The sequence below is a fragment of the Gopherus flavomarginatus genome, chromosome 3, assembly GCF_025201925.1.
Source record: "Gopherus flavomarginatus isolate rGopFla2 chromosome 3, rGopFla2.mat.asm, whole genome shotgun sequence".
In the NCBI taxonomy this organism is placed as follows: domain Eukaryota; kingdom Metazoa; phylum Chordata; order Testudines; family Testudinidae; genus Gopherus; species Gopherus flavomarginatus.
In genome coordinates, this window is record NC_066619.1 from 57,138,539 (window position 1) to 57,163,713 (window position 25,175).

The 25,175-nt window shown below is 41.8% G+C and overlaps 1 protein-coding gene across 4 annotated transcripts in view; it reads right to left on the reverse strand.

Moving 5' to 3' along the window:
* TMEM161B (transmembrane protein 161B) overlaps nucleotides 1-25,175 on the reverse strand; it is a 75,465-nt gene that overhangs the window by 13,862 nt on the left and 36,428 nt on the right. For all 4 annotated transcript variants that reach the window (XM_050944817.1, XM_050944816.1, XM_050944815.1 and 1 more), the window contains 4 exons: nucleotides 23,692-23,848; nucleotides 2,810-2,961; nucleotides 2,202-2,262; nucleotides 245-385 (listed from right to left, as the gene is read on the reverse strand). In XM_050944817.1, the coding sequence (XP_050800774.1) occupies nucleotides 245-385; nucleotides 2,202-2,262; nucleotides 2,810-2,961; nucleotides 23,692-23,848 (511 nt within the window). The remainder of the gene's footprint in view (nucleotides 1-244; nucleotides 386-2,201; nucleotides 2,263-2,809; nucleotides 2,962-23,691; nucleotides 23,849-25,175) is intronic.

The window sequence follows — 25,175 nt, forward strand, 5'->3', positions numbered from 1 at the left end:
GAGAAAAGAACATTCCTTTATCGGCTCTCCAGTCATCTAGTGAAGGACGGTGGTAGGTATGGATGGTGCAAAGGAAACTAGCAGGCCTGTTGGAAGACTAGAGAAAGCAGGTGGGAAATGGGGGAGGAAGTCCTAGTGAATCACTAGTTTCTCATTGGAAATTAATTGTATTACTTCTTTGTACATAAAAAAAAATATCAAAACACTGAACAGCATTTATCTATGTATATATATTTTCTCTTACTGTGTTATTTTTCCTGTTGCTAAATTCAGAGCATCCAGATGCATTTGAGCCAGTCGTAAGCCAGGGAATGTCAAAAAAGCACCAATAAGTGAACAAAGAACAGCCAGGAACAGTTTGAAAGTTAGTTTAGACACGGGACCCCTAAAAAAAAAAAAAAAGAGGAGGTGGTTAAATTTTAAAGGTTTTTTCCCCCTCAACACTTCATCCCATCTCCCCAATAATTAACTATTAAAAAAGGGCAAATAGCAAAAAGGAATTCATTCAAGATTTTGAAGAAAGTAGTTTAATTCCATCTTGCTAGGATGCCAAGACTGGCTGAGCCTACAAATTACTAGCAATAGATTCGGCAACATAGAATAAATACTGAGTAAGCCCATGCAGACTGTACATTTAAAAAAAGGCCAGAAAAAACTTCTATGCAGAAAATAGAAACAATCTTCCAAGAAACATATTTGTACGTTTGGCACTATGTAGAAAATAACCTGTAAAAAAGACATTAATTGTAAAAAACAAAAAATAATCCTTCAATAATATTGAAGTCTAGGGAAGGTCAAGGAATAAAAACAGCTAGCAGAAATATTTAACAAATAATGTCAACATATTGTGCTTGCATTCAACCTTTACCCACTAAGTAGCTCTCCAGTATCTTAAACTATTGTTACTCTAGTTACCTATCACCATTACATAAATGGATAATTCTAATTCACTTATCTTCCAAGATGATGACTTTTTAAATTATTGAACCATGCAATATTTTCATAAATGTAAAATGAACTTAAAAAACTAGAATCAAGTATTTGAACTTTTTGCACCCCTGTCTTCAGGATTATGCAAGCATCAAAGACCTAAATGATGCAATACAAATAGAGAGTACTATTAATAGGGGGCAACAAATAGGAGTCTAGGGACCCATACAAGAGAATTTCAGTAGATGCATTCATAATCCATCTCATTCAACTCCCAAGAGATACCATGACCATGCAGTCACTGCCTATAAATTTCCAAGATACTGCAGTGAAGTTCAAAAGGGAACGAGGATAGACAGGCACTAACTGGAAAATTAATTAAAAAGTTAGCAAAGCACAATCAGAATAATTTACAAAAAGAGGACAGATTGCAGGTTAGGAAATGCAAAATGTTCAGTAGAGGTTATTTTTAAGGTTGATTTAGTTAATACCCAGAGTCCTCAGAACCCCTTCCCAAAATTATATTAAATTAATATGCTAGTTTAGAATTAACACCCAAAAGAAATTCCATCATGTTCCCACAGCCATCACAATTCACTTCATATAAGGGTAAGTATTACTGACATCCTCTAAATATTTTATAGCATAGATTAAAATATTACTTGCAAAAGGGAATATTTATAGTTATTGTTATAGTGTATGTGAGCAACATCACTTTGATTATAGGATATGCCTCTGTCAGTCACATAAAACTTGGGGGTCCTGAGGCAGATGGATCATATTTCCACAAGAGGCAGTATAAAGTAACAGCCTGAACACAGAACTAGGAGCCAAAACTGACTTCTACTCTCAACTCTACCACAGGCTCCACCTGTAATCTTTGGCAAAGCATTTCACCTCTCAGCCCTCTTATCTATACAGTGAGGACAATACTTATCCTCAGAGGTGTCCAGATTTATGTAATATGAAGATGAAGCGGTTATATAAAAAGTAGTAGAAGAAAAATGCTTGTAATTTTGAACTGTATTTAATAATTTAATCTAACATTTGATTTTTTTTAAAAACTTAACAAAAAGCATTACACCAAGCAAGACATGTCAAGTAATTTGAAAGTAGAGCATTGATTCAACTCTTTCACATTAATAAACACAGTACAAGAACAAAGTACATGAGTGAATAATCAAGAGACTCACTACCAAAAAACAAGTGGTAGGGTAAAAAAAATATATATATTAATGTAAAGCACATGGGTGTATTTTTCAGAAACTTACTGGGATTCCAAACCTTGCTTTTCAAGAAACTGCACAGCACTTTCTGAAAAATTTGAAAACCCTGCAGAGAGAGAGATTTTATTTTTTAAAAAATCATGGTGCAAACATGGAATATCTCTTGAAAGAAAATACTAGAAAACAGAACATCTTTTAAATAAGTTTTCATATGTCTGGTTTAGCTCTTTCATGTGCTAATTAGTATGCCACAATGCAATAAAACTTGGTTATTAGCAGGAGCAGTCTTTGAAAACATCCCTTTGATATTTGTGCACTCTATGAACATGAATAAAATTTACATTAATTCTTTAAGAATATAAGTATTTTTTCAGTATCAGAGGAGCCTCACTTAACTGTCTGAGGTTAAAAATAAAAAAGGTAAACAAAGAGTTAACAAAAAACAAAACCTACACAGAAAAATACTCTAAAGTAAAGCAAGGCAATTACACAAGATGTACTTTTAATAAAAGATGTTTGGGAATGCAAATTCAAAAATGTCTCTAAAATAGAATTTTTTTTAAAACAGATACTCTAAAAAAGATATCTGAAGGTATAATATTGATACATGACATTAAAGTAAACAGAGCTCATAAATATTGTCATAAAATTACCTGATTCAAGTCCAAATTCTAGATAATTTTCAGTTACAATAAGGATTGCCATGGCTTTGACAAAGAAAAAAAAGCCAAAGGTGACACAGACAGATCTTTCACCTCCATCTTCTACTTTGAAGTAGTGAGTGGTCAATGAGAACAGTATCTTGCTATATAAGAAAAGTCAAGGAAAAGTAATTTGTAGAATAAAAAGAATTATACCTTAAGCTGACTAAGAAGCTATTCCATACATTTTGCTCTAGATGTGCAAATTGCAAATAATGCAATATTTTTATTAGACCAAATACAGACAGAATTATGCTTCATAATGTTGGAACATTTATTATGCAACTGACATCACATGACAAAATGGGATTTTGGAAAGATGCCATTTAGAATTTTTTTGTTTTGACTTATGACTATAAATATCCAGAATATTCAATCATTTTACAAAAATTAGAATATTGTTCTATATTAAAAAACTTGTTACAAGTTAATACTTCTAGGAAAAATGGAAGCTTACAAGCCAATACACATTTCCAAAAAACAATTGCACAATATTTATCAAATACTATAATTTAAGATATAATATATTTAACTCTAATATTCAAAATAGCCAAGGTTACATCTATAAAGCAGCAAATGAATACATGCAATTCTAACTCCCAGTGGTAGTTGCACATCCCAGTGTCAAAGTTTCTTAATTATGAAAATCTTAAATAGCAAAATCCTGATTACTGAAGTCAACGACAAACTCCCATTGACTTCAACAGGGTCAAGACGATTTATGGGAAGGAAATGGATTTGTGCCCACTTTTTGCTGCTTCTTTATATAGAAAAAAACCTCAAAAGTTTCACTTATCTCTTGCTTGTTTTTCACTTCAGAGAAATCAGGATGTTTAGTTTAGTCATCCCTCTTTTCCTGAAGGCTTTTTGAGGACTCAGAGGTATGGATTGGGAGCTCTCCCTATCCTTAACTGAAAAGAGGAACATTGAATATTTAGCACAAAAGCTTTTCCTCAGATGTTTGTTAAGCCTTTGGAGCTACGTAAGTGTTGAAAAAGTTTAAGGAGTCTTAGTTAAAAAAAAAAAAAATCATATGCCTTCTCAATCAGGCTTCACTTTCTTGGTACTTATGAGAACAAACCCTACTTATTTCCAATAATTTACTTTACTCATTTCATAAAAATGGGAATTCTATAAAAATGTAGTGACCTATATATAGCCTTCTTGAAAAAAAATCAGGGTAAACAAGAAATATTTCTTGAGAAAACTTTTTGGTATTTTAAAAAACGCTGACCACCTGGGCTGTACAGGAGTAAGCACTTATTACTATGCAGTTTATTATCATGTGTTTGGGAGTTATCAACTATAGAAGTTAATTATAAGCAAACTAAAAACAAATCAGTAATACCTAGAAGGGAATTTCAAAAGGGAGAGGTAAAGATTCTACATACCTTATGCACTCTGGTAAAGTTCTTTCATATAACCAACCCGCCACAAATATGAACATCTGAGAGGTCGCCTGATCTTTTATCAAGCACTTTTTAAATTTTCATTGACTCCTCCTCCTTTTAAATGCATTTCTAAATATAATTAGATCCATAACTGCACGACAGATTAAGATCAATTTTTCACTATATACTTTCAGCTCTTATTACTACAAGCTGCAGTCTGCTGTAACTGAATTTATTTTTAAAGTGCAGGAGATCAAATCCATATTCAAATAAAATAGTTGTCAATGAGACCACACTACCCATTTAGAACAGAAAAAGGCCATAGACAAAACATGAAATAAATGTAAGCCATAACCTATTTTTCCATTACACAACACCATAAACATTTATATTAGTACAATATTTTTAAGATTATAAAAGTATTTTAAGAACAATCTATTTTACTTAATTCATTTTAGTGAAAACTTTTGAATAGCATATGCACTTCTGGGTGAAGATACACACTTTTCACAACAGAATATGGAGGATTCAGTGAGGTGTTGCACTTCATTACTCTTATCTCAGTGCATGTTTCCCTGAATTTCACTAACATGTATATAACTATCAGAGGGTAGCCGTGTTAGTCTGGATCTGTAAAAGCAGCAAAGGATCCTGTGGCACCTTATAGACTAACAGACGTTTTGGAGCATGAGCTTTCGTGGGTGAATACCCACTTCCTCAGATGCATGTAATGGAAATATCCAGGGGCAGGTATATATATGTGTGCTAGCAAGCAAGCTAGAGATAACGAGGTCAGTTCAATCAGGGAGGATGAGGCCCTGTTCTAGCAGTTGAGGTGTGAAAACCAAGAGAGGAGAAACTGGTTCTGTAATTGGCAAGCCATTCACAGTCTTTGTTCAATCCTGAGCTGATGGTGTCAAATTTACAGATGAACTGAAGCTCAGCAGTGCTCTCCTAACTCTAGCTCAGGAACCAATCCATGCAACAAACCTCGATGCCAACTCTGCCCACATATCTACACCAGCGACACCATCACAGGACCTAACCAGATCAGCCACACCATCACTGGTTCATTCACCTGCACATCCACCAATGTAATATACGCCATCATATGCCAGCAATGCCCCTCTGCTATGTACATCGGCCAAACTGGACAGTCTCTACGGAAAAGGATAAATGGACACAAGTCAGACATTAGGAATGGCAATATACAAAAACCTGTAGGAGAGCACTTCAACCTCCCTGGCCACACTATAGCAGACCTTAAGGTGGCCATCCTGCAGCAAAAAAACTTCAGGACCAGACTTCAAAGAGAAACTGCAGAGCTTCAGTTCATCTGTAAATTTGACACCATCAGCTCAGGACTGAACAAAGACTGTGAATGGCTTGCCAATTACAGAACCAGTTTCTCCTCTCTTGGTTTTCACACCTCAACTGCTAGAACAGGGCCTCATCCTGCCTGATTGAACTGACCTCGTTATCTCTAGCTTGCTTGCTAGCACACATATATATACCTGCCCCTGGATATTTCCATTACATGCATCTGAGGAAGTGGGTATTCACCCACGAAAGCTCATGCTCCAAAACGTCTGTTAGTCTATAAGGTGCCACAGGATCCTTTGCTGCATGTATATAACTAGAACAATATACCCTTTAACAAGTAGTTTTCTAAGGGATCTTAAAATTTCACCAATAGATAAAATAAATGTTTGGTGAAATTTTAAGATCACTTGTATGTGTGTGCGTGTGAATACATTATAGGAGAAATACATAAATAAAAAAAATTCTCTTGAAATTTAAAATTTCAAAAAAGTCACACCTACTGGATTGTTATATAACACTTAATACCTATATGGTGGCATTTACCTACACATTTTAAAGTGCTTTATGTAGACTGGCAAGTGTCATTGACATTTTATAGACTGGAAAACTGAGGCATAGTGCGATGAAGTAGTAAATGGCAGACTCATGAATCAAACCCAAACCACCTGATTCCGTCTTCCATACTCAAGTCACTGAATGACAAATGGTGATATCCCACAACGTATCAGTCACTTGTGGCAATTTGCATTTTCTTCATTTTGTGCAGTTTAAAAAAATCTTATCCAAATTACTTAGTTTAGGTCATACGGGGTATTAACAACTTGTAAAAACTGTGCAAAATACTCTATTAAAGTAAGGCTTAAGGGGCTAAAGTAAATAGCAATTCAGAAATTCCTTCACACTAACTTAGTACATTGCTATGATACCAAGGCTAATCAATACTTTACACAGAACACAAAAATACATTTATTTGCTGAAATATCTGCACATGTACTCTAAAATGAAAAGTAGAAGAGCAAACTAGTCACTGCATCCTATTTCTATTCTGAAATAGCTTCTTGCCGAAAGAGTAAATTTGATGCCAATCACCTCTCATAGACCTTAATTATGTCTTAACTGAAGTTTACCCATTCCACCACTCAGTCAAGTTAAGGAGACAACAGAAGAGAAAAACCATATGAAAAGTAACGAGTCACTAGTCTCACTCCTGAGTTCTCATAGCATGATAGGCTGCCCCCAACAAGCCAGTTTTGGAAGGGAAATGATTTTTCTTAAAGGATTAGGAAACTTAAAGTTACTTAAAGGCCATGTTTTTATGGTCGTACAGATGAAGACAAGCTGCTTCCAAAACGCAAAATATCTATTTTTGACCAAACAGCTAACTACCATTGCAACAGTCAGGATCACTTGTGGCGGACCCCATTTAAAACCATGTTCACCAGGGAAAAACAAAACACATGCTAACATAACTTATGCACATTGTAAAAAACTTCGTCTTAAAATGTCCCAATCAGTTCTTACCATATCAGATTTTTTTAGGGAATTTCCTCATTAATTTTAAATTGGAACACATTCACTGTCCCAATAGATGCTATTGCTGAAAGATCATTTCTCCAATTTTCTTCCTCTCTTGTGCCACCCCCCAGCCCGTTGCTAGGGATTCAGTTTTAAGTTTGTAGGATCTGTAAGTATGTTGGCTACTAATTGCTACGTCTAAATTGTCATTGAGTGTCTAGCCTTGGGTTTTTCTTTACTTCTTTTTTAAAGGCAGTATGAACAGCAGTCTTCAGAATCCTGAAATTTATCACTCTACAAGTAACCAGTTATCCTAACCTACAGCCAGTTTATGCCAAGATTTGAAAACAATACAGTAACAAAAACATACTACTCAAAACATATTGAGTTTTGACAAAGATAAAAATGTTACTGCTTATAATGAATCCTGCATCCTCTCAAAAATATTAAATGCTAGTGTGATACGGGCCAGGTGGTACAGCAGGCCTTCTAACTGCTGCCTCTAAGGTACATACTGTCATTGAATCTTCCTCAGTCTATCTGGAGATTAAAAGCTTCATTTTTCCATTCAGCTAAGAGGCAACAAAAGATCTTCCTGTACTGAAACTCTTAATCTCTGTTGCCAATTGTGTGATCACTTACTGGGGATGTCTGTCATTATACTTAAAACTTTTGAAATGTATTGTTCATTCAAGACTAAGTTCCCGTTGAGAAACCAGAAGTATACATGGAATGGTTTGCTGTTCAGAACTTTATACTATGTATCTATTCCACCAACATATAAAAAGCTACTATTTGCTTGTTGCACTGAATCACAACTCCTATAACAAATAACTGGAAAGCTCTCAGATCAGTCATCACCTCCAATTTCCATAGGATTCTGTTGGCATCTTTGATCCATAGTAAAATATAACATCAAAACAAGAGTAAAAGCATCTATTATCAAAACAAAAGCTGTCCTAGAATTAACCCCTTATTGGCCATGTTGCCTTCTGTTGATTTTATGCAGTTCAGAATATCAATTTGGGGGGCATATTTATAAAACCTGACAACTTAACTCTTTGGGCCAGAGCTGTTGACAGTATATTCCCTGGTCATGGGGCCATTCTGTACTGGCACTGGCCCCTCAGGTAAACTGGAGTGGAACTATACTATATTCTGGCTGCCAGAGGCCTTCACGGGCCCTGCTGGCAAGTAGGGATCCCTGCTGCAATCTGGCCATGCACCCTCCAGATGCAGAAAGCAGTGGTGGTGCTGATGTGGGAACCTAGAGCCCCACCCCACTTAGTGAATACTCTCAATGCATGGGGAACCCTCTAGCTTCAATTAAATCAGATTCAAATTTTCGTTGTGCTACAGCATACTTAAGGTGGGGTAAAGGATTTTAAGGAGTCTAAGGAAGCTTGTTTTAACTGCTTGTTTCCTGTGTGCATAAATTATACAGTTATTAAATGAAGTGGCAACACCCAGTTCTAGGTGCCCAATATGGTTTACTCATTATTCCTTCTTGCCACGAGACATCAGACTACACCCAATTAATACATTTGTGGGATTTTTTAAAAAAATTACTATTTATTTTAACAAAACCAGAATTTAGAATTAATCAATAACTTGAAAATTCATTCAAAACAAGAAGTTTGGCTATCTGTAAAAGTTTAGATATTTGCAATTACTGGATTACAGAATTTAACAACTTCAATTTCATTTGTGGAGCGTTTGTCTAAGACAAAAGGCCAGAGAGTCAGGGTTTTCATGTAAAAATTAGAGCTGTTTTTTTCTTCTACATTATTAATTTCACTAGCCTCATTCTGCAAATTGCACTCTAATGAAGAGGATCTTATTAATAGATTTTCATAAATGCACACACAGAAAAGTACTGATGCAAACAATCATTTTTTCCTCCTCTAATAGGTTTTCCCCCCTTCTCTTAACCCACAGTAGCAGTCAACGCAGACCTCCTGCTGTAAGTGCTAATTCATTTTGTCTTACAGTGCAAACTTTCAAAGTCCTGGAACCAAGAAAATATGAGGTCTTAAAAATCCTTTCTGGGGCAAGATTTGTTGTTACTCTAATTCACTATTGCTATTTTTGGCAACGAAGTCCCACATATAAATCCGCTAATTACAAGAGAAGAAACCTAAAGTCAAATTTTAGTGGACATTTATTTATACAAGTATTTTTGTAGAAATCTTAGCTATTTATCTATGTGAATAAATCTTTTCACTTGGTCAGTAGCTGGTATTTACATGTAACAATGTCCAGTGGAGGGAGAGGTGGGAGACCAGTGAGCTCTTGAAGTTAACCTATATCTGTTGTACATTACAATATACTCCAATTTGATTTAATATAGCAGCAGGAAGGTTCAACAGCTGACAATTTTGGGTATGAACAAGTGGTTAACTTGAAGTTATTCTATCCATTCATGGTGAACTTCAGAGAGCTCTAAGATCTCTCACACACACTAATTTATGTAAGGTTGCATGCTTGTATTACAAAGCTTTACTCCTGGAGGAATTCTGCGCCACTGCACATGCACAGAATTTATGTCCCTGAAGATTTCTTTGCTTCCTTGCAGAAAAATGACTTTGACAGGGAAGCAAAGGGAAGCCACAAAAGAAGTCATGCAACCTTCCCTGGAAGTCATGCAACCTTCCCTGGCAATATGTTTTGGGTGCCCCTGGCAGCCAGCAGAGAGGTATATCACTGTAGGGCAAGGGACGGGACCAGTAGCTCCTACTCTGTGCTGGGATCAGCAGCTAGTCCCAGCTGGGCTGGGGAGGACGAGGACTTCCTTTTCCCCTGCACGGCATCCAGGGCTGGGTCAGACCCATCTCCAGATTTCTCCCCCAGCTGCTGGAAGCTCTGCAAACTCTCCCCATCACTCCTCAGCTGCAGGGGGAGGAATCTCTGTACAGGAAGCTGCTCTCCCATCTGCCCAACCCTCGTGCATCCATTCCCAGAGCCTCACACTCCCCTGCAGCCAGAACCCACCCATTCCCCCTGCACCTGGACCACCCCGCTGAGTCACTCGGAATCCAACCTCACTGAGCCCCAACTAGTTGATACATTAAACACACACACTCTTTGGAAAACACAAGAAACAGTAGTTAAGAAAGTAGTTCTCAACCTGCGACCTGTAGGTCACCTGCGGCCCATGTGACATCCTCATAGCCATCCAGGTAGTATATATATTGTGTGGATGCAGCTCACAGGACACACAGGAAGCTGCATATGAGACCCACAATGGTAAATAGGTTGAGAAACACTGAGTTAAGGTAAAAACTGATTCTGATCCCACACTATCCATTCACTGTCCATCCAAATTTAAGAGACAGCCTTACTCTTGAACACTACATCTTCAGCAGTGATAGTGAGCCCTCACTAAAATATGTCTACCCGATACATGTACAATCATAAGATATATACACAGCTCTCCAAATTCATCCTAGTTAGAGGCAAGTTGTTGGTGTTGCTTTCTTGTCTTAGAATTCATTTGCACACCAAACACCTACGCAAAACTCAATCCACCTTCTTAACATATTTCAGAGTGGTAGTCGTGTTAGTCTATATCAGCAAAAACAATGAGCAGTCCCTGTGGCACCTTAGGCCTGGTCTGCACTGGGAGGATCAACCTAAGATATGCAACTTCAGCTACGAGAATAGCGTAGCTGAAGTCGATGTTATCTTAGGTCAACTTACCTCATGTCCTCATGCTGCGGGGTCGACTGCCGCAGCTTCCCCGTTGACTCCGCTTCCGCCTCTCGCCACGGTGGAGTACAGGAGTCGACAGCAGAGCGACTGGGGATCAATTTATCGCGTCTACACTAGAGATCGATCACTTTCTGCAGATCCGGCGGATAGTGTAGACGTACCCTTAGAGACTAACAAATTTATTTGGGCATAAGCTTTCATGGGCTAAAACCCACTCTGTGCATCTGATAAAGTGGGTTTTAGCCCACAAAAGCTTATGAGGTGCCATAAGGACTCCTCGTTGTTTTTATTTCTCAACATAGTTCCCTTATCAGTGGTTCTCAAACTTATGTGAATGAGCCCCATTTCTTTGTGTCTGTAGTCATTTACGTCCCTACAAGTACATATGCTGCTACCTAGTTCCGAAGGCAGCACCGCACCAGCAGCATCACAGAAATGATATTAGTCACTTAGTACCCCACTGGCACCCTTACTTCTGTGCGGCTGCTGCCACCCCAGGGCTGACAGCCAGAGTCCCACCACCTCCTGGTGAGGGATTGGGGAAGGGGGAGCCTCCCAGTGGGGGAGTGGGGGTGGGGCAGAGAGGGAAGAGAGCCTAAGTGAGGGCTGCCTCTTGGTGAGTGATTGGGGAGGTTGAGGGAAGAAAAGACTGTTACTCACCTTTGTAACTGTTGTTCTTCGAGATGTGTTGCTCATATCCATTCCAGTTAGGTGTGCGCGCACCGCGTGCAAGTTCGTCGGAAGATTTTTACCCTAGCAACACTCGGTGGGTCGGCTGGGCCGCCCCCTGGAGTGGCGCCAGATATATACCCCTGCCGACAACTGCTCCTCAGTTCCTTCTTGCCGGCTACTCCGACAGCGGGGAAGGAGGGCGGGTTTGGAATAGATAAGAGCAACACATCTCGAAGAACAACAGTTACAAAGGTGAGTAACCGTCTTCTCTTCTTCGAGTGCTTGCTCATATCCATTCCAGTTAGGTGATTCCCACGCCTTACCTAGGTGGTGCGGTCGAAGTGAGATGTCGCAGAGTGTAATACTGCGGAGTCAAAGGCTGCATCATCTCTGGACTGCTGAACCAGGGCATAGTGAGAGGCGAAGGTATGGACCGAAGACCAGGTAGCTGCGCGACATATCTCGTGGATGGGCACGTGAGCCAGGAAGGCAGCAGATGAAGCGTGAGCCCTGGTAGAGTGTGCAGTGATGTGGCTCGAGGGGACATGAGCCAAGTCGTAACAGGTGCGGATGCACGATGTCACCCAGGATGAAATCCTTTGTGAGGAAACAAGTAGGCCCTTCATATGCTCTGCCACCGCGATGAAGAGTTGAGGTGTTCTGCGGAAGGGCTTTGTCCACTGGATATAAAAAGCGAGTGCTCTACAGACATCTAGGGAGTGCAATTGTTGCTCCCTGTGCGATGAATGTGGCTTCGGGAAGAAGACTGGAAGGAAGATCTCCTGGCTAACATGGAAGGCCAATACCACTTTGGGGAGAAAGGCAGGATGTAGTCGCAACTGCACCCTGTCCTTGTGGAACACAGTATACGAAGGGTCCACCGTGAGAGCCCGAAGCTTGGAAACTTGTCATGCCAATGTGATGGCCACAAGGAAAGCAATTTTCCAGGACAGGTACAGAAAGGAGCAAGTTGCTAATGGCTCGAATGGGGCCGACATAAGTCTGGTAAGAACCAGGTTGAGGTCCCAGGTTGGGGCAGGGGGGCATACCTGGGGGTACAGGCGCTTCAATCCCTTGAGGAATCGAGATACCATAGGATGTGAAAACACTGAGCGGCCATTCTCCCCTGGGTGGAAGGTAGAGACGGCCACCAAGTGTACCCTCAATGATGATACCGCTAGGCCCTGCTGTTTAAGAGACCAGAGGTAGTCCAAGATGGTGGGGATTGAGACCTCGGCGGGAAGAACGTTCTGCTCTCCGCACCAGCATGAGAAACGCTTCCACTTGGCCAGATATGTTGATCTAGTGGAAGGCTTTCTGCTACCCAAGAGTACTTGTTGCACTGGGGCAGAGCAACGCAACTCAGACTGGGTCAACCACTTAGGAGCCATGCCGTGAGATGGAGGGACTGTAGGTCTGGGTGGTGAAGTTTGCCGTGGTCCTGAGTAATCAGGTCCGGGTGAAGAGGTAGAGGGATGGGGCTGGCTATTGACAGGTCGAGCAACATGGTGTACCAGTACTGCCTGGGCCACGCTGGAGCAATCATGATTAAGTGGGCTCTGTCCCTGCGTACTTTCAGCAGGACCCTGTGGACGAGCGGGAACGGTGGAAAAGTGTAGAGCAGGTGAGTCATCCATGGTACCAGGAAAGCGTCCGCTATCGAACCCTGAGAGAGGCCTTGAAAGGAAAAGAATATCTGGCATTTCCTGTTCTCATGGGACGCGAAGAGGTCTACATGGGGAAATCCCCACTTCCGGAAGACCGAAAGAATAACATCCAGGCAAAGCGACCACTCGTAAGAAAGGAAGGATCTGCTGAGGCGATTCACCAGAGTGTTTCGAAACCCCAGGAGAAAGGATGCTATGAAGTCTATAGAGTGGGCTATACAAAAATCCCAGAGTCGTATAGCTTCCTGACAAAGGGTCGAGGACCTTGCCCCGCCCTGTTTGTTTATATAGTACATGGCTGTTGTGTTGTCTGTGAATATTGACACACAATGGCCTTCCAAGTGCTGCTGAAATGCCTGGCAAGCAAGCGGACTGCTCTCAGCTCCCGGACACTGATTTGCAAGGCCAGCTCCTGAGATGACCAAAGGCCTTGAGTGCGTAGATGTCCGAGGTGAGCACTCCAGTCGAGAGATGACGCGTCCGTCATCAGGGGCATTGAGGGCTGGGGCAAATGGAACGGCAGCCCTGCACACACCAGAGAGGGGGTCAGCCACCATTCGAAGGAGCCTAGGATGCTCGGGGGAACGGTGACTATCATGTCTATGGCATCTCTGCCTGGTCGGTACAGTGAGTTGAGCCACGATTGGAGGGGACGAAGGCGCAGTCTGGCGTGTTTCATCACAAACGTGCAGGCCATGTGACCCAGGAGACCGAGGCAAGTGCGAACCGAAGTCAACGGAACAGCTTGCAGGCTCTGGATGATGGCCACCATTGCCTGGAACCAGGGAAGCGGTAAGCAGGCTCTGGCGAGATTGGAGTCCAGGGTGGCGCCAATAAAGTCTATCCGCTGAGTGGGAATCAGAGTGGATTTTTCCACATTGATCATCAGGCCTAGATGTAGGAAAAGGTCCTTGACAATGCCGACATGATGTGTGACTTGTGCCTCTGAAGTCCCTCAGATGAGCCAGTCGTCTAGATACGGAAAAACGTGTATCCGACAGTGGCAGAGGTGGGCGGCAACTACAGCCATGCATTTCGTAAATACTCTTGGGGCTGTAGAGAGGCCGAATGGTAGGACCGCGAACTGAAAATGTTGGTGGTTGGCTACGAACCAGAGGTACCTCCTGTGAGGAGGGTAGATGGCTATGTGAAAATATGTATCTTTCATGTCGAGGGCGGCATACCAGTCTCCGGGATCCAGAGATGGGATGATGGTCCCCAGGGATACCATGCGGAACTTCAACTTTATCATGAATTTGTTGAGTTCCCACAGATCCAGGATAGGTCTGAGACCTCCCTTTGCTTTGGGGATTAGGAAGTAGCGGGAGTAAAACCCCGTGCCCCTTTTGTGTTTTGGTACCTCCTCTATGGCTCCTTTGGCAAGGAGCATCTGCACCTCCTGAAGGAGGAATTGCTCGCAAATTCCTGCCGGGAGTCTTGCGGGAGCAACCCCTTAAACTTGTCTGCTGCCGCCCAGGTATTATAGTTATAGCAGCTAAGGAGGGCTTGCTGATTAGCCACGCGGAGTTGGAGTGCCCCTGCAGAGTAGACTTTGCGCCCCAGCAAGTCCATGCGCCTCGCATCCTTTGATTTTGGGGCTGGGGCCTGCTGGCCATGGCGTTCTCTCTCATTGAACGACTGGACAACGAGGGAGCAGGGAGGAGGATGGACGTATAAGTATTCGTAGCCCTTGGAGGGCACCATATATTTACGTTCCACTCCCCAGGCAGCAGGTGGGATAGAGGCTGGAGACTGCCAGATTGTGTTGGCATTGGCCTGGATCGTCTGGATAAAGGGGAGGGCCACTCTCATGGGGGCATCAGATGATAAAATGTCCACCACTGGGTCCGCTACCTTCGGGACCTCCTCGACTTGCAAGTTTATATTTAGTGCCACATGCCTGAGGAAGTCCTGGTGGGCCCTCAGGTCAACTGGCAGAGGGCTTACAGATGATGTTCCAGCTACCGCCTCGTCAGGGGAGGAGGATGAGGATAGACCAAGGACAAGCGGGTCAGTTGAGGTTTCTTCTTGGTGGCCAGCCTCTGTCTCCCTTGGGATCTGGGAGTCTTGTGGCTGGACCGGCACTTCCTCTGAAGCAGGAGGAGGAGGAGGGCGGCTTATAGTGGCTTCCGGCACCCGGTGCTCCGATGCGGCAGAGTGAGATGGGCCTGGATGTGCACCTTGGGCCTGATAATATGCCCAAGGTGTCCAGAATGCCCACTGGTGAGGGCCATGATCTTGGGACTGGGGCTCGTGGAATATCCTGGCAGACACATCGGAGTCTCTGTCCTGGGCGTACGAACTGTCCCCCTGCGAAGACACGGACAGGTGCCGGGACAGCCAGGGAGGGGCTGAAAGATCCTGGTAAGAGTCGTCCTCTCTCGCCGTTGCTGATTTCCTCAGCACCGGGGATCAGTACCTGGAGCCATATCGATATCGAGAACGAGATCGGGGCCTGCGACCTGCACGGTGCCGGGAGGTCGACCTGGATCTCGAAGGTCTGCGTTGGGAAAGGCTGCGAGAGTCCCGGTGCCAGGAGCTGGAGCGGTACCGCAAGTATCGAGCCGGAGGCCGAGACGTCGATCTATGCTGCAAGTACGACCGGTACCGAAGAGGCAAGCGATGCCGGGACTGCGAGCGGCGTCGGGACCGTGATCATCGATGGGACCACGAACTGCGCCGGGATCTGGATCATGATCGGTGCCGATCTGCCGGGTCAACTGAAGGCAGTCTCATCAGGGCTGGCTTGCCTATCGAGTGTAATGCCCGCACCGGCGGTGCCGAGGGTTGAGGCAGGACAGACTCTGTCATAGCTATGAGGTCCCTGACTGCGGAGAATGTCTCCAGTGTAGAGGGGACCGTAAGCTCAACCACAGGCCTCGGCAGGGAGCTCTCAGGGACAAGACTCGACGGCCCCTGCGGGACTGGAGTCAACGGTACTGCAGCAGTCAGTGCCGCGGCACGTGTAGGTGCCAGGCAGTCCGAATGAGGCTGCGTCTGCAGCGCAGAGGGCACAGAGGTAGTGGAGGACTTCAATCTCCTCAGTTTCAGGGAGAGAGATCCGTGCCGAGCACTTCCCTGCGCCGGAGATGGCCGGTGCCGCGGCGTCTTAGCGGTGCCGGCACAGTCCGGTGCTGGAGGAGCGCTTCTAGCAGAGAGCTCAGCGCTCGGTGCCGAGGGTGGAGGGTTCAGAGCTGCCTCCACGAGGAGATTCTTTAGGAGAAAGTCTCTCTTTTTCTTCGTCCTCGGCTTCAATGCCTTGCAAATACGGCACTTATCTGTAATGTGCGATTCCCCGAGGCACTTGAGACAGGAGTCATGGGGATCTCCTGTAGGCATCGGCTTGTGGCAGGCCGAGCAAGGTTTGAATCAGGGTGAAACGGGCATGGGCCCCGGCACCAGGTGCGGGGAAGCGGCTAATGCCCAAACCCCGCTTAACTATATACACTAACTATCTAAAAAACTATCAAACTAACTGTAATTATATAAATTCCAACTATATACAACAAAGATATCAAAGAAATTATGAGTAGCTAGGGGAGTGGAGGACAGCTAAGCCGCGCTCCACTGTTCCAACAACCGACATGGGCGGTAAGAAGGAACTGAGGAACGGTTGGGTCGGCAGGGGTATATATCCGGCGCCATGGTGGCGCCACTCCAGGGGGCGACCCAGCCGACCCAACGAGTGTTGCTAGGGTAAAAATCTTCCGACAAACGTGCACGCAGCGCGCGCACACCTAACTTGAATGGATATGAGCAAGCACTCGAAGAAGAGTGGGCGGGCTATGGCTGTTCCCTTTATCCCCGCCTTCCAGGTGTTTATGGCCCCTCTGCACGAGCCCTTTTTAAAAGAAAAGAAAGCACACAGCTCACACCTCCCTTGGGAGGCTTACCCCATAGTTTGTGAACCGCTGCCTTACATCATATAAACCAGTTACCTTTACTATCTCCAAAGGTCAGGTTTCCCGTAGCTACAGACATTAATCCTTGTAATACCCTTGTGCACTGGATATTTACCATGCTACATAAACTACAGTGGCCATATTTCTATGTCTGCAAGCTGCTGCAGATTTCTTAAGGCGTATATGCAAACTTCAAGAATATATGGGATTTAACATGCGTCTGTATATCAAGATGGATGGATGAACTGCCAGACATACTGGCTAAAGGAGGACACTTGAAAATACTTTGCACACATAGGCATGCCATACATGATGGAATACATGTTCAATGGTAGGTCAAAGGTAAAATACCACCCCAAGTAACTTTAATGTTTCTATTATTTCCAGTATTTGAACTGTTTCCCCCGATCCCATACAGGATTTGCTTTTGTTTTAAAAGTTTTACCTTAACTTAGAAATTTATGACTTTTTTCTTCTTCTTAGACTACAAGATTAAAAAGTTTTCTTTATAGCCAATACACAACCACTAAAAAGAAATGAGCAAATGATTATTTGGGACCATGTATAAAATTATTACAGAAAACAATCAGCAATTTTACATTTTTCCCATCCACTAGTCCAAATAAAAATACTTCTCCAGATTCTCTTTCTGAAAGCAAACTCTGCAGATAAGCAGAGCCATGCACATGCTAAGATCTTTCAAAAAGGAAGAGAAGAGATAGAGTACTATATATAGTCTACTCCTCAACTGTAATGGTTGACTGCAGATGTATAATTGTAACAGTGCACACAGGAGTTCCATTTAATGGACTCCAGTCATATGCTGATTTCCACATTATATTAAAATGTGTAGAGACGACTTATAGCATTCAAAAATATTCATTGCACATAATTTTCTTATGTATCAAAACAACAGTCCCTTAAAGTGTATATTGCAGTATGTTAAGAGGATATGATCACATGTAGATGTATGGTATAAAAAAAACTAGATATAGGGGAAAAGTATAGCTAAACTAAAAAAATTTCAATACCGTACCCACTACAACCCAAACCCCCTACGGTCAGCAGTTTTGTTTACAATTTACAATCTTCCTAAAGCACAGCTTGCTTGCATAAAACAATGTGGCTTATAAACAGATTATCATCACCTTAGGAATCTGATATAAGACGACAACCATAAGTTTCATGCAACTGTGGTATAATTATTTCCATCAAATATTCTCTTTTGAAAGCTTGTCACAATATTTTGCAACATCTCACATGGTCAGAGAGGGACTAGAATTTGGCTTATTTGCCTGGTTAAGTTACGTATTTTTTTTTAAATAGTTGAGCAGCATGGCACTGAGTTATTGCTGGCAACGTCTTCCAGTGTGATGGGGGTGCTTTTCACCGGGTCTGGATATCTGTGATCGGGAAAAAGCAAGAGTATTAGTACGCGTCGTATTTCCCTAAATTCTGATGTAGGGTCAGGTGAGATTCAGCATGACAATGTCATGTGGAGGATAGTAAAAGAATTATGAGGACAACTTTACCCTGGCCAGGGAAATTTTTTTTAAAAATGTGGATTTCATCAGGACTTAGAGTCGTAGCTTTAAGGCGGCTTTCAACAGGTGGGTTTCTGGGTCAATCTGGGGGTGAGGTATTATTTGGTGGACTCTGTTCAGGGTCCAGCATCGGATGGTGATCACTTCCAATAGCCTTTGTACTCTGCCTTGGAGGTGCTTAGGTATCCCTAAACTCTAACTAGCAGAAGCTGGGATTGGACAGTGAGGGATGGATCACTTAAAATTGCTCTTTTCTGTTCATTCTCTGAAGCAATTGGCACTAGCCGCTGTCAGACAGAGGAAAGTGGTGTAGCTGGACCATTGGTCTGACCCAGAATGGCCGTTCTTATATGCTGGTGTCCAGCAGCATTCCTTCAGTGACCACCGTAGACAAGCCAAGAGGGTAGCAAAGCTGTCAGATGATGAGAGCTATGGAAGTTTGTAGAAATGGAATTTAATTACAAGGCCTTTAAATCCTTGGTCCCTTTGTTTGTTAGTAAAGGAAAACAAGGTAGGAGAAGATTTAAATCTCCTAGAAATCTAGATTGAAATATCTAATCTTAGCGTCATTTGTTTTGTTTTTTATTACTTGGGCGGATATAATGAAAGAAAGACTGCATTCAATAATATGAAACAAAGAATACTAAGTCAGTGGCGAAGCACTGAAAAAACATGGTATTTTAAGAATAAGAACACAGAGCCTTTCATGTATAACAAACTCGGCTAGATGACAGACGTTGGCCAATTCTGACATAGCTAGCTTCTGCTGGCTAGTCACTGCAGCATGATCTGAAGGTGGGTAGTTGACGAGGTTGTGCAGCTCTGCTTTTCACATCCCACCTAAAAATCTAGGGTTTCTCCTACTCTAGAGCTAGAGCTGATAGACATAGTATTTAGTATGAGAGCTGAAGTAAGTTTATGTTGGGCTAATTGTGTAGTCCAACTATCCTAGCAGTGCAAATTCCATGAGAGGATGACGTTCTTCACTACTTCAGCAAGGGAGCCTCTATATGCTAAGTGACTAATGACATAGGTCTTCCGAGTTGGCTGAGGATTTTATATCCATCATTGTGACCATGGAATTGTTTTAGGTGGCTCACCCTTAGGCTCAAGTGGGGATCTATTTTTTTTTAAAAAAGATTAGACATTGAAGGGCGAGATTTATAGATATTCCATAGAACAAATGAGGTTGTGGTTCACTGCTCTTGTCAGGGCAAGTGATCCATTTTGGTGGTCCACCCTCACAGACTGATAGCTGTCTCCATTCTATTGCTAATGACAATCTCTCCCAAAGCAAGGGAATTTCATGATACTTTTCAGGTAACACCAAATGGATTTGGACCAATCTGCATCCATGGAGGGGAAGGGGCAAATGGCGAGCATTCTCTGGAAGCCAGTAGGGAAGTACTGAGTCCTTTACTAGTGGACACGCTCATTCCCTTTTTGGGAAGCGTGTGTGCAGTTTATACTTTAAAAGAAACTTCACACTATCTTCCCAGTCACACATAACTGGGAAGATATGTGACTTTTTGCTTAAGTTTGTAAAAGATGCGTCAACTCACAGTATCTTGATTCCTTGGACTTTGACCTGTGTCAATCTTGATTTGGTTATGGCACAGAGTATGATCAGAAGGACCAAAGATCTCCCCTGGGAAGTAGATAAAGACCAGGTGTTCATGCTGATATTAGATTTATCACCACCTTCAATTCCACTAACCCTGAAGTTATTAAATCACTTGTAGATCTTCATGGGACTGGAAGGTGCTGTCTGTTACTGGTTTCACTCTTTCCTCTTAAAGGGAACCCAGAGAGTAATAGCTCTTCTGCCTCATGAGCTTTAGTGTACAGGTCCTGGAAAGTTTCTTCTATGCCACACTTCTTGTTGTGTTTGAGGTCTTTTAGGAAGCCTACTGAGGAAATCTGGCCTAAGGCGCTCAATATGCTGATGATGCCAGCTCTTCATTTCCATTGCATCCAATCTGGAGTGCAATTAGAGCACCTCTTTCAGTGCTTGAGTGAGTCTGAGGCTGAATCCAGATAAAACTTAGAAATGTTGGGGTAAATATCCAGCAGCTACAGTAATGGCCATGCATCCGATAAAGTAGGTATTCATCCACAAAAGCTCATGCTCCAATATGTCTGTTAGTCCATAAGATGCCACAGGAGACACTGCTGCTTTTACAGATCCACACTAACACGGCTACCTCTCTGATACTTGAGTAATGGTTGTGTGCACCTTTAAGACTGAAAATATGCATGTCCATCATTTGTTTCCCATAAATGCAACTTGGGGTTTTTGTTGGCTTTACACTTGTTCATAGATGGAATGGAAGTTGCAACCAGGTCTGTGTTTTATCATCTGCATCTGAACAGAAGGTTGCAACCACTTATCTCAAATGCCATCATAATCCACATCTCCATCACCTATGACTTCTCCAATATACATACATGGACTACTCCTTAAAACTATCTGGAAAAATGAAGCTAGTCCAGAATGTAGCCACTTACATGTTAGGGGGTGTATCTTTGCCCAAGCACCTGAAACCTTTTTTTTTTTTTTTTTTTAAACACTAACTACATTGGTGTCCAGATACAGTTTAAGGTGTTGATTTTGACCAATAAGGGCCAAAATGGGGAAGGCAGGCAGGGATAGGCAAGCCACACAATACTTTCACAATTATGGTCAGCAGACAAGTATGAGCTGGTACTCCCTTTGAAAGAGGAGCTTGTCACAGGACATTTTATGTGAAAGCTCCTCAAGTTCTGAAATCCACTATCCCTTTCAACTTACAATAGCTCAAATATAACAAGCCTTACGGAGGTGCTGTAAACCCTGTGTTTTTGGTTAAGGTATTGAGAAGGATGAGGTCTATGGAGCAAAGAGGTCATTGAAGAATTAGGGATATGATTAGTTGTGTTACCTTCGCTGGATAAGGGTTAGGTTACATGTGTAGTGATGTTATTTTTTCTCCATTTTCTTCTATCACAGATTTTTTTTTCTTTTTTTTAATACTCAGGGCACCTATAGCCTGGGATATGTATATTCTGTATACTTTAAACCAGGGGTCGGCAACCTTTCAGAAGTGGTGTGCCGAGACTTCATTTATTCACCCTAATTTAAGGTTTTGTGTCCCAGTAATACATTTTAACATTTTTAGAAGGTGACTTTCTGTAAGTCTACAATATATAACTAACCTATTATTGTATGTAAAATAAATAAGGTTTTTAAAATGTTTAAGAAGCTTTATTTAAAATTAAATTAAAATGCAGAGGCTCCTGGACCGGTGGCCAGGACCTGGGCAGTGTGAGTGCCACTGAAAATCAGCTCGCGTGCCACCTTTGGCACAAATGCTATAGGTTGCCTACCCCTGCTTTAAACTGAATCATTAATATAAATAACAGTTATATTAAGATTTACATCCAAATCATTTATAAAAATGAAAGCAAAGACTTAATATCCTAGCTACAGCATTATTTAAGTTGCATGACGACTAGACATTGCTTTCTAATTACTTTCTAGTAAGACAGTACCATGCCTTGGACAGTGCGAAAGCCAGTGGAGAAAAGTCTTTGAAGTGGACTGCTGCCACTTTCCATTCTTTCATAATGTGCCCAAATGCACATTATTCTTCCTCACCTCTGCTCTCCCAGTTGAGGTAAGGTATATACAACTAGTTTCCCCTCTTCTTCCTTCCCTAAAAACCAGGGAAATGGTTTCATATTTCTAGTGCACATGTTGCCAAGAAACAAGCAAGGTAATTTTGCCTATTTTAAAGCCTGCATAAATATGCATTAGACCTAAATTGGATAAGTCAAATATTGATATTTTATGGTACAACAAAATGAGATTACATCATCTTTACATTAACTGAATCCCTGCTTTACAAGTACTATGCTAACAAAGCAAGCTCCTCCAAGGATGACAATCCAGCTAGTAACTGACTGCAAATGTTTTCTGGATCTCATCTGTTTTTCAGGGTATATTGGGTAACTTATCAGTACAATCAAGGCATACATTCTATTAACAGATATAGATAAGCAGAACATATACAGATGCAAAGGTTGTGCCAGCTCATTAACAGGGCTCCAAAGTTTTACTTGACACCTATTAGCTGGCACTGATACCAAGGATGGGTCACAACAGGAACTCCCGTGGAGTATCCATCTGGTATTAAACCTACCATAGCAGCTTTCAATGTCTGGCTAGTAGACGTTGGAACAGGAAGGAAGTCATTCAGTTTGCCTCCTAACTCACCTCTGGCTCTGCTCCCTTCATAATCAGGCTCTCACGCAAGTCAGGTGCTTCGTCACCTTCCATCTCTAAAGTCAACTGTTTCCTCTCCATTCCATAGAAGTAAAAAACTGGTCATTTCTCACTGGCTATTGCAACTACCACCTCATGCATTCCTGTCTCTTACATTCACCTGCTCCAGCATAACCAAACAGTTAGCTACCTCTCTAGCTGTTCTGACGTTATATGCCTCTGCACAGTTTTCACTATACTTCTACATTATGTTCAATTCTTCATCTCTGAAGTTCTGTACAATATCACACCCACTGCTCTCATCTGCCTACACTCCTTCTCACTTCCTAATCTGTTACCTCTCAAATGACTCCCTATGATGACTCAAATGACTGATTCCTATTCTCAACATTACATTCTCCTTCAAACCTGCCTCCAGCAGCAATTAATAGACTTGTTTATATGGCAGCTGGACATATCGTTCTGCTCATATTAACACTAAGATTTTTGCTGTCATCTTTTTTGTACCTTTTCTCCTTGATTGTATAGTTCAGCAAAACAAAGTTAGTTCAGAAATACTACAACATTGTGACAAGGCTGATATTGCAGGTTTACAAGTCAGCATTAACATTTCCCTTTTATCAAAAAATGAAGTAAAAGTCACACACTCATGAACACAATCTGGTATTAGGACTAAAACTATTGAACGCAGAATGCATAGATAATGTCACTGGCATCCAGGATCCTTTTCCAAATGTTAATTCTGCAATAAACAATCCACTATTACCATCTGCAAATTACAGGGGATACAAGTTATCATTTGAAAAATAGTAAATAAAATGATTTAGGAACACCGCAAAGGATACATGGCAAAAGCCAAAACAAGCAGACACCAGACTATGCTAATATTCATTTCCTGCGAGGGCTTCATCAAACTGTAGTAGGCTTCAGTTACCAAGTACACCACTGTAGCTGAAACTGTGAAATCCACCAACCACTGATATTCAGGAAAATAATGCAATGCTGAAAAATAAAGGTTTTCATGAACCAAAAGCATAAGTGAAATGTTTTAAGGCAAGCAATGACAAAATGAAAGAGGGATCATGTGATTAAAAGAAAATATTCTTAAAGTTTCTTTAACATATAGCAGATCTAACATATTCAAGTAGCAAAAGCAGCAGCAAAACAGTGCTTTTGCTCTTCTGTACTTGGTAATTTATCCAGGCCTTTTTCACTTCTGGACTGGATTATTGTAACACAAAGTACACAGGGTTAACACATGAATTCCATTTAGAGACCTCATCTAATGCAGAAAGTTCAAGTATTATGAAGTATTATTTAGTATTCAGGTTTTATGCACTGCTTGCTTAGTGATGCTTTCTGAAAGGAGAGTCCTGCACTTAAATTCCAATTATGAAATGGACTTCCAATTTATTTCCAGCTGCAATTCAAGATAAAGTAGCAAATATTTTGGGTTCTATCTACATTAAATATTGTCATCTAAGTGCTTAACAATTTAACTGTAATGTATGCTTAACCTTGTGTGTGGAATTGCTCCTCCACTCTTCTAAAAATCAAAAGATTCTTCCAGATTTTGATGGTCTCTGCTGGTTTGCAAAATAATCTGAAATTATTTGGCTAGAAACCACTGGTATGCCAGGCCTCCTCATAATAGGTGGTTTGCACAGAGAAAACTTCTCTCCTGTCAACTTTAGCAACTGCATCGAAGTGAAGCTCCTAACTCTAAAATGTAAGAAATGCACACTAATCTTCTCTAACCCTTTCACACCTTACAACTTCAGAGACTAAGTCAAAGCCTTCTGGCAAAGCACTTGTCTTAATTTAACTGTAATCAAAACAACTAAATTGGTTGTAATTCTGTTATTTCAATGCATGATAATTTAATCTTTTTTTTAAATGATACAGTCTAAGGTCTGCAGATGTGCTAATCATCATCTTTTTCTAGCAGAACTTTGCTTTGCTGTCAGGAAGGCTCTTTAGAGAAATAGTCATCTTATTTTGTACTTACTGACATTTGTAAATTCTTTCCTTGCTCACAAGCTAGTTACAAACATTGTGTCTTTCTGTTTTTGATTAAACATTTTAATCACTGTAATGGCCAACTTAAGCTCTGTGGGGGTTCTCCTTCTCAACACAACACATGTCTTATTAATAATAGCTATGTGTCTCAGCCCTCGTCCAGACTAACCCGCGGCATCGGCGGGTTAAAATCGATTGCTCGGGGATCGATATATCGCGTCTAGTCTGGACGCGGTGTATCGATCCCCGAGCGCGCTTACATCGATTCCGGAACTCCATCAATCCGAACGGAGTTCCGGAATCGACACGG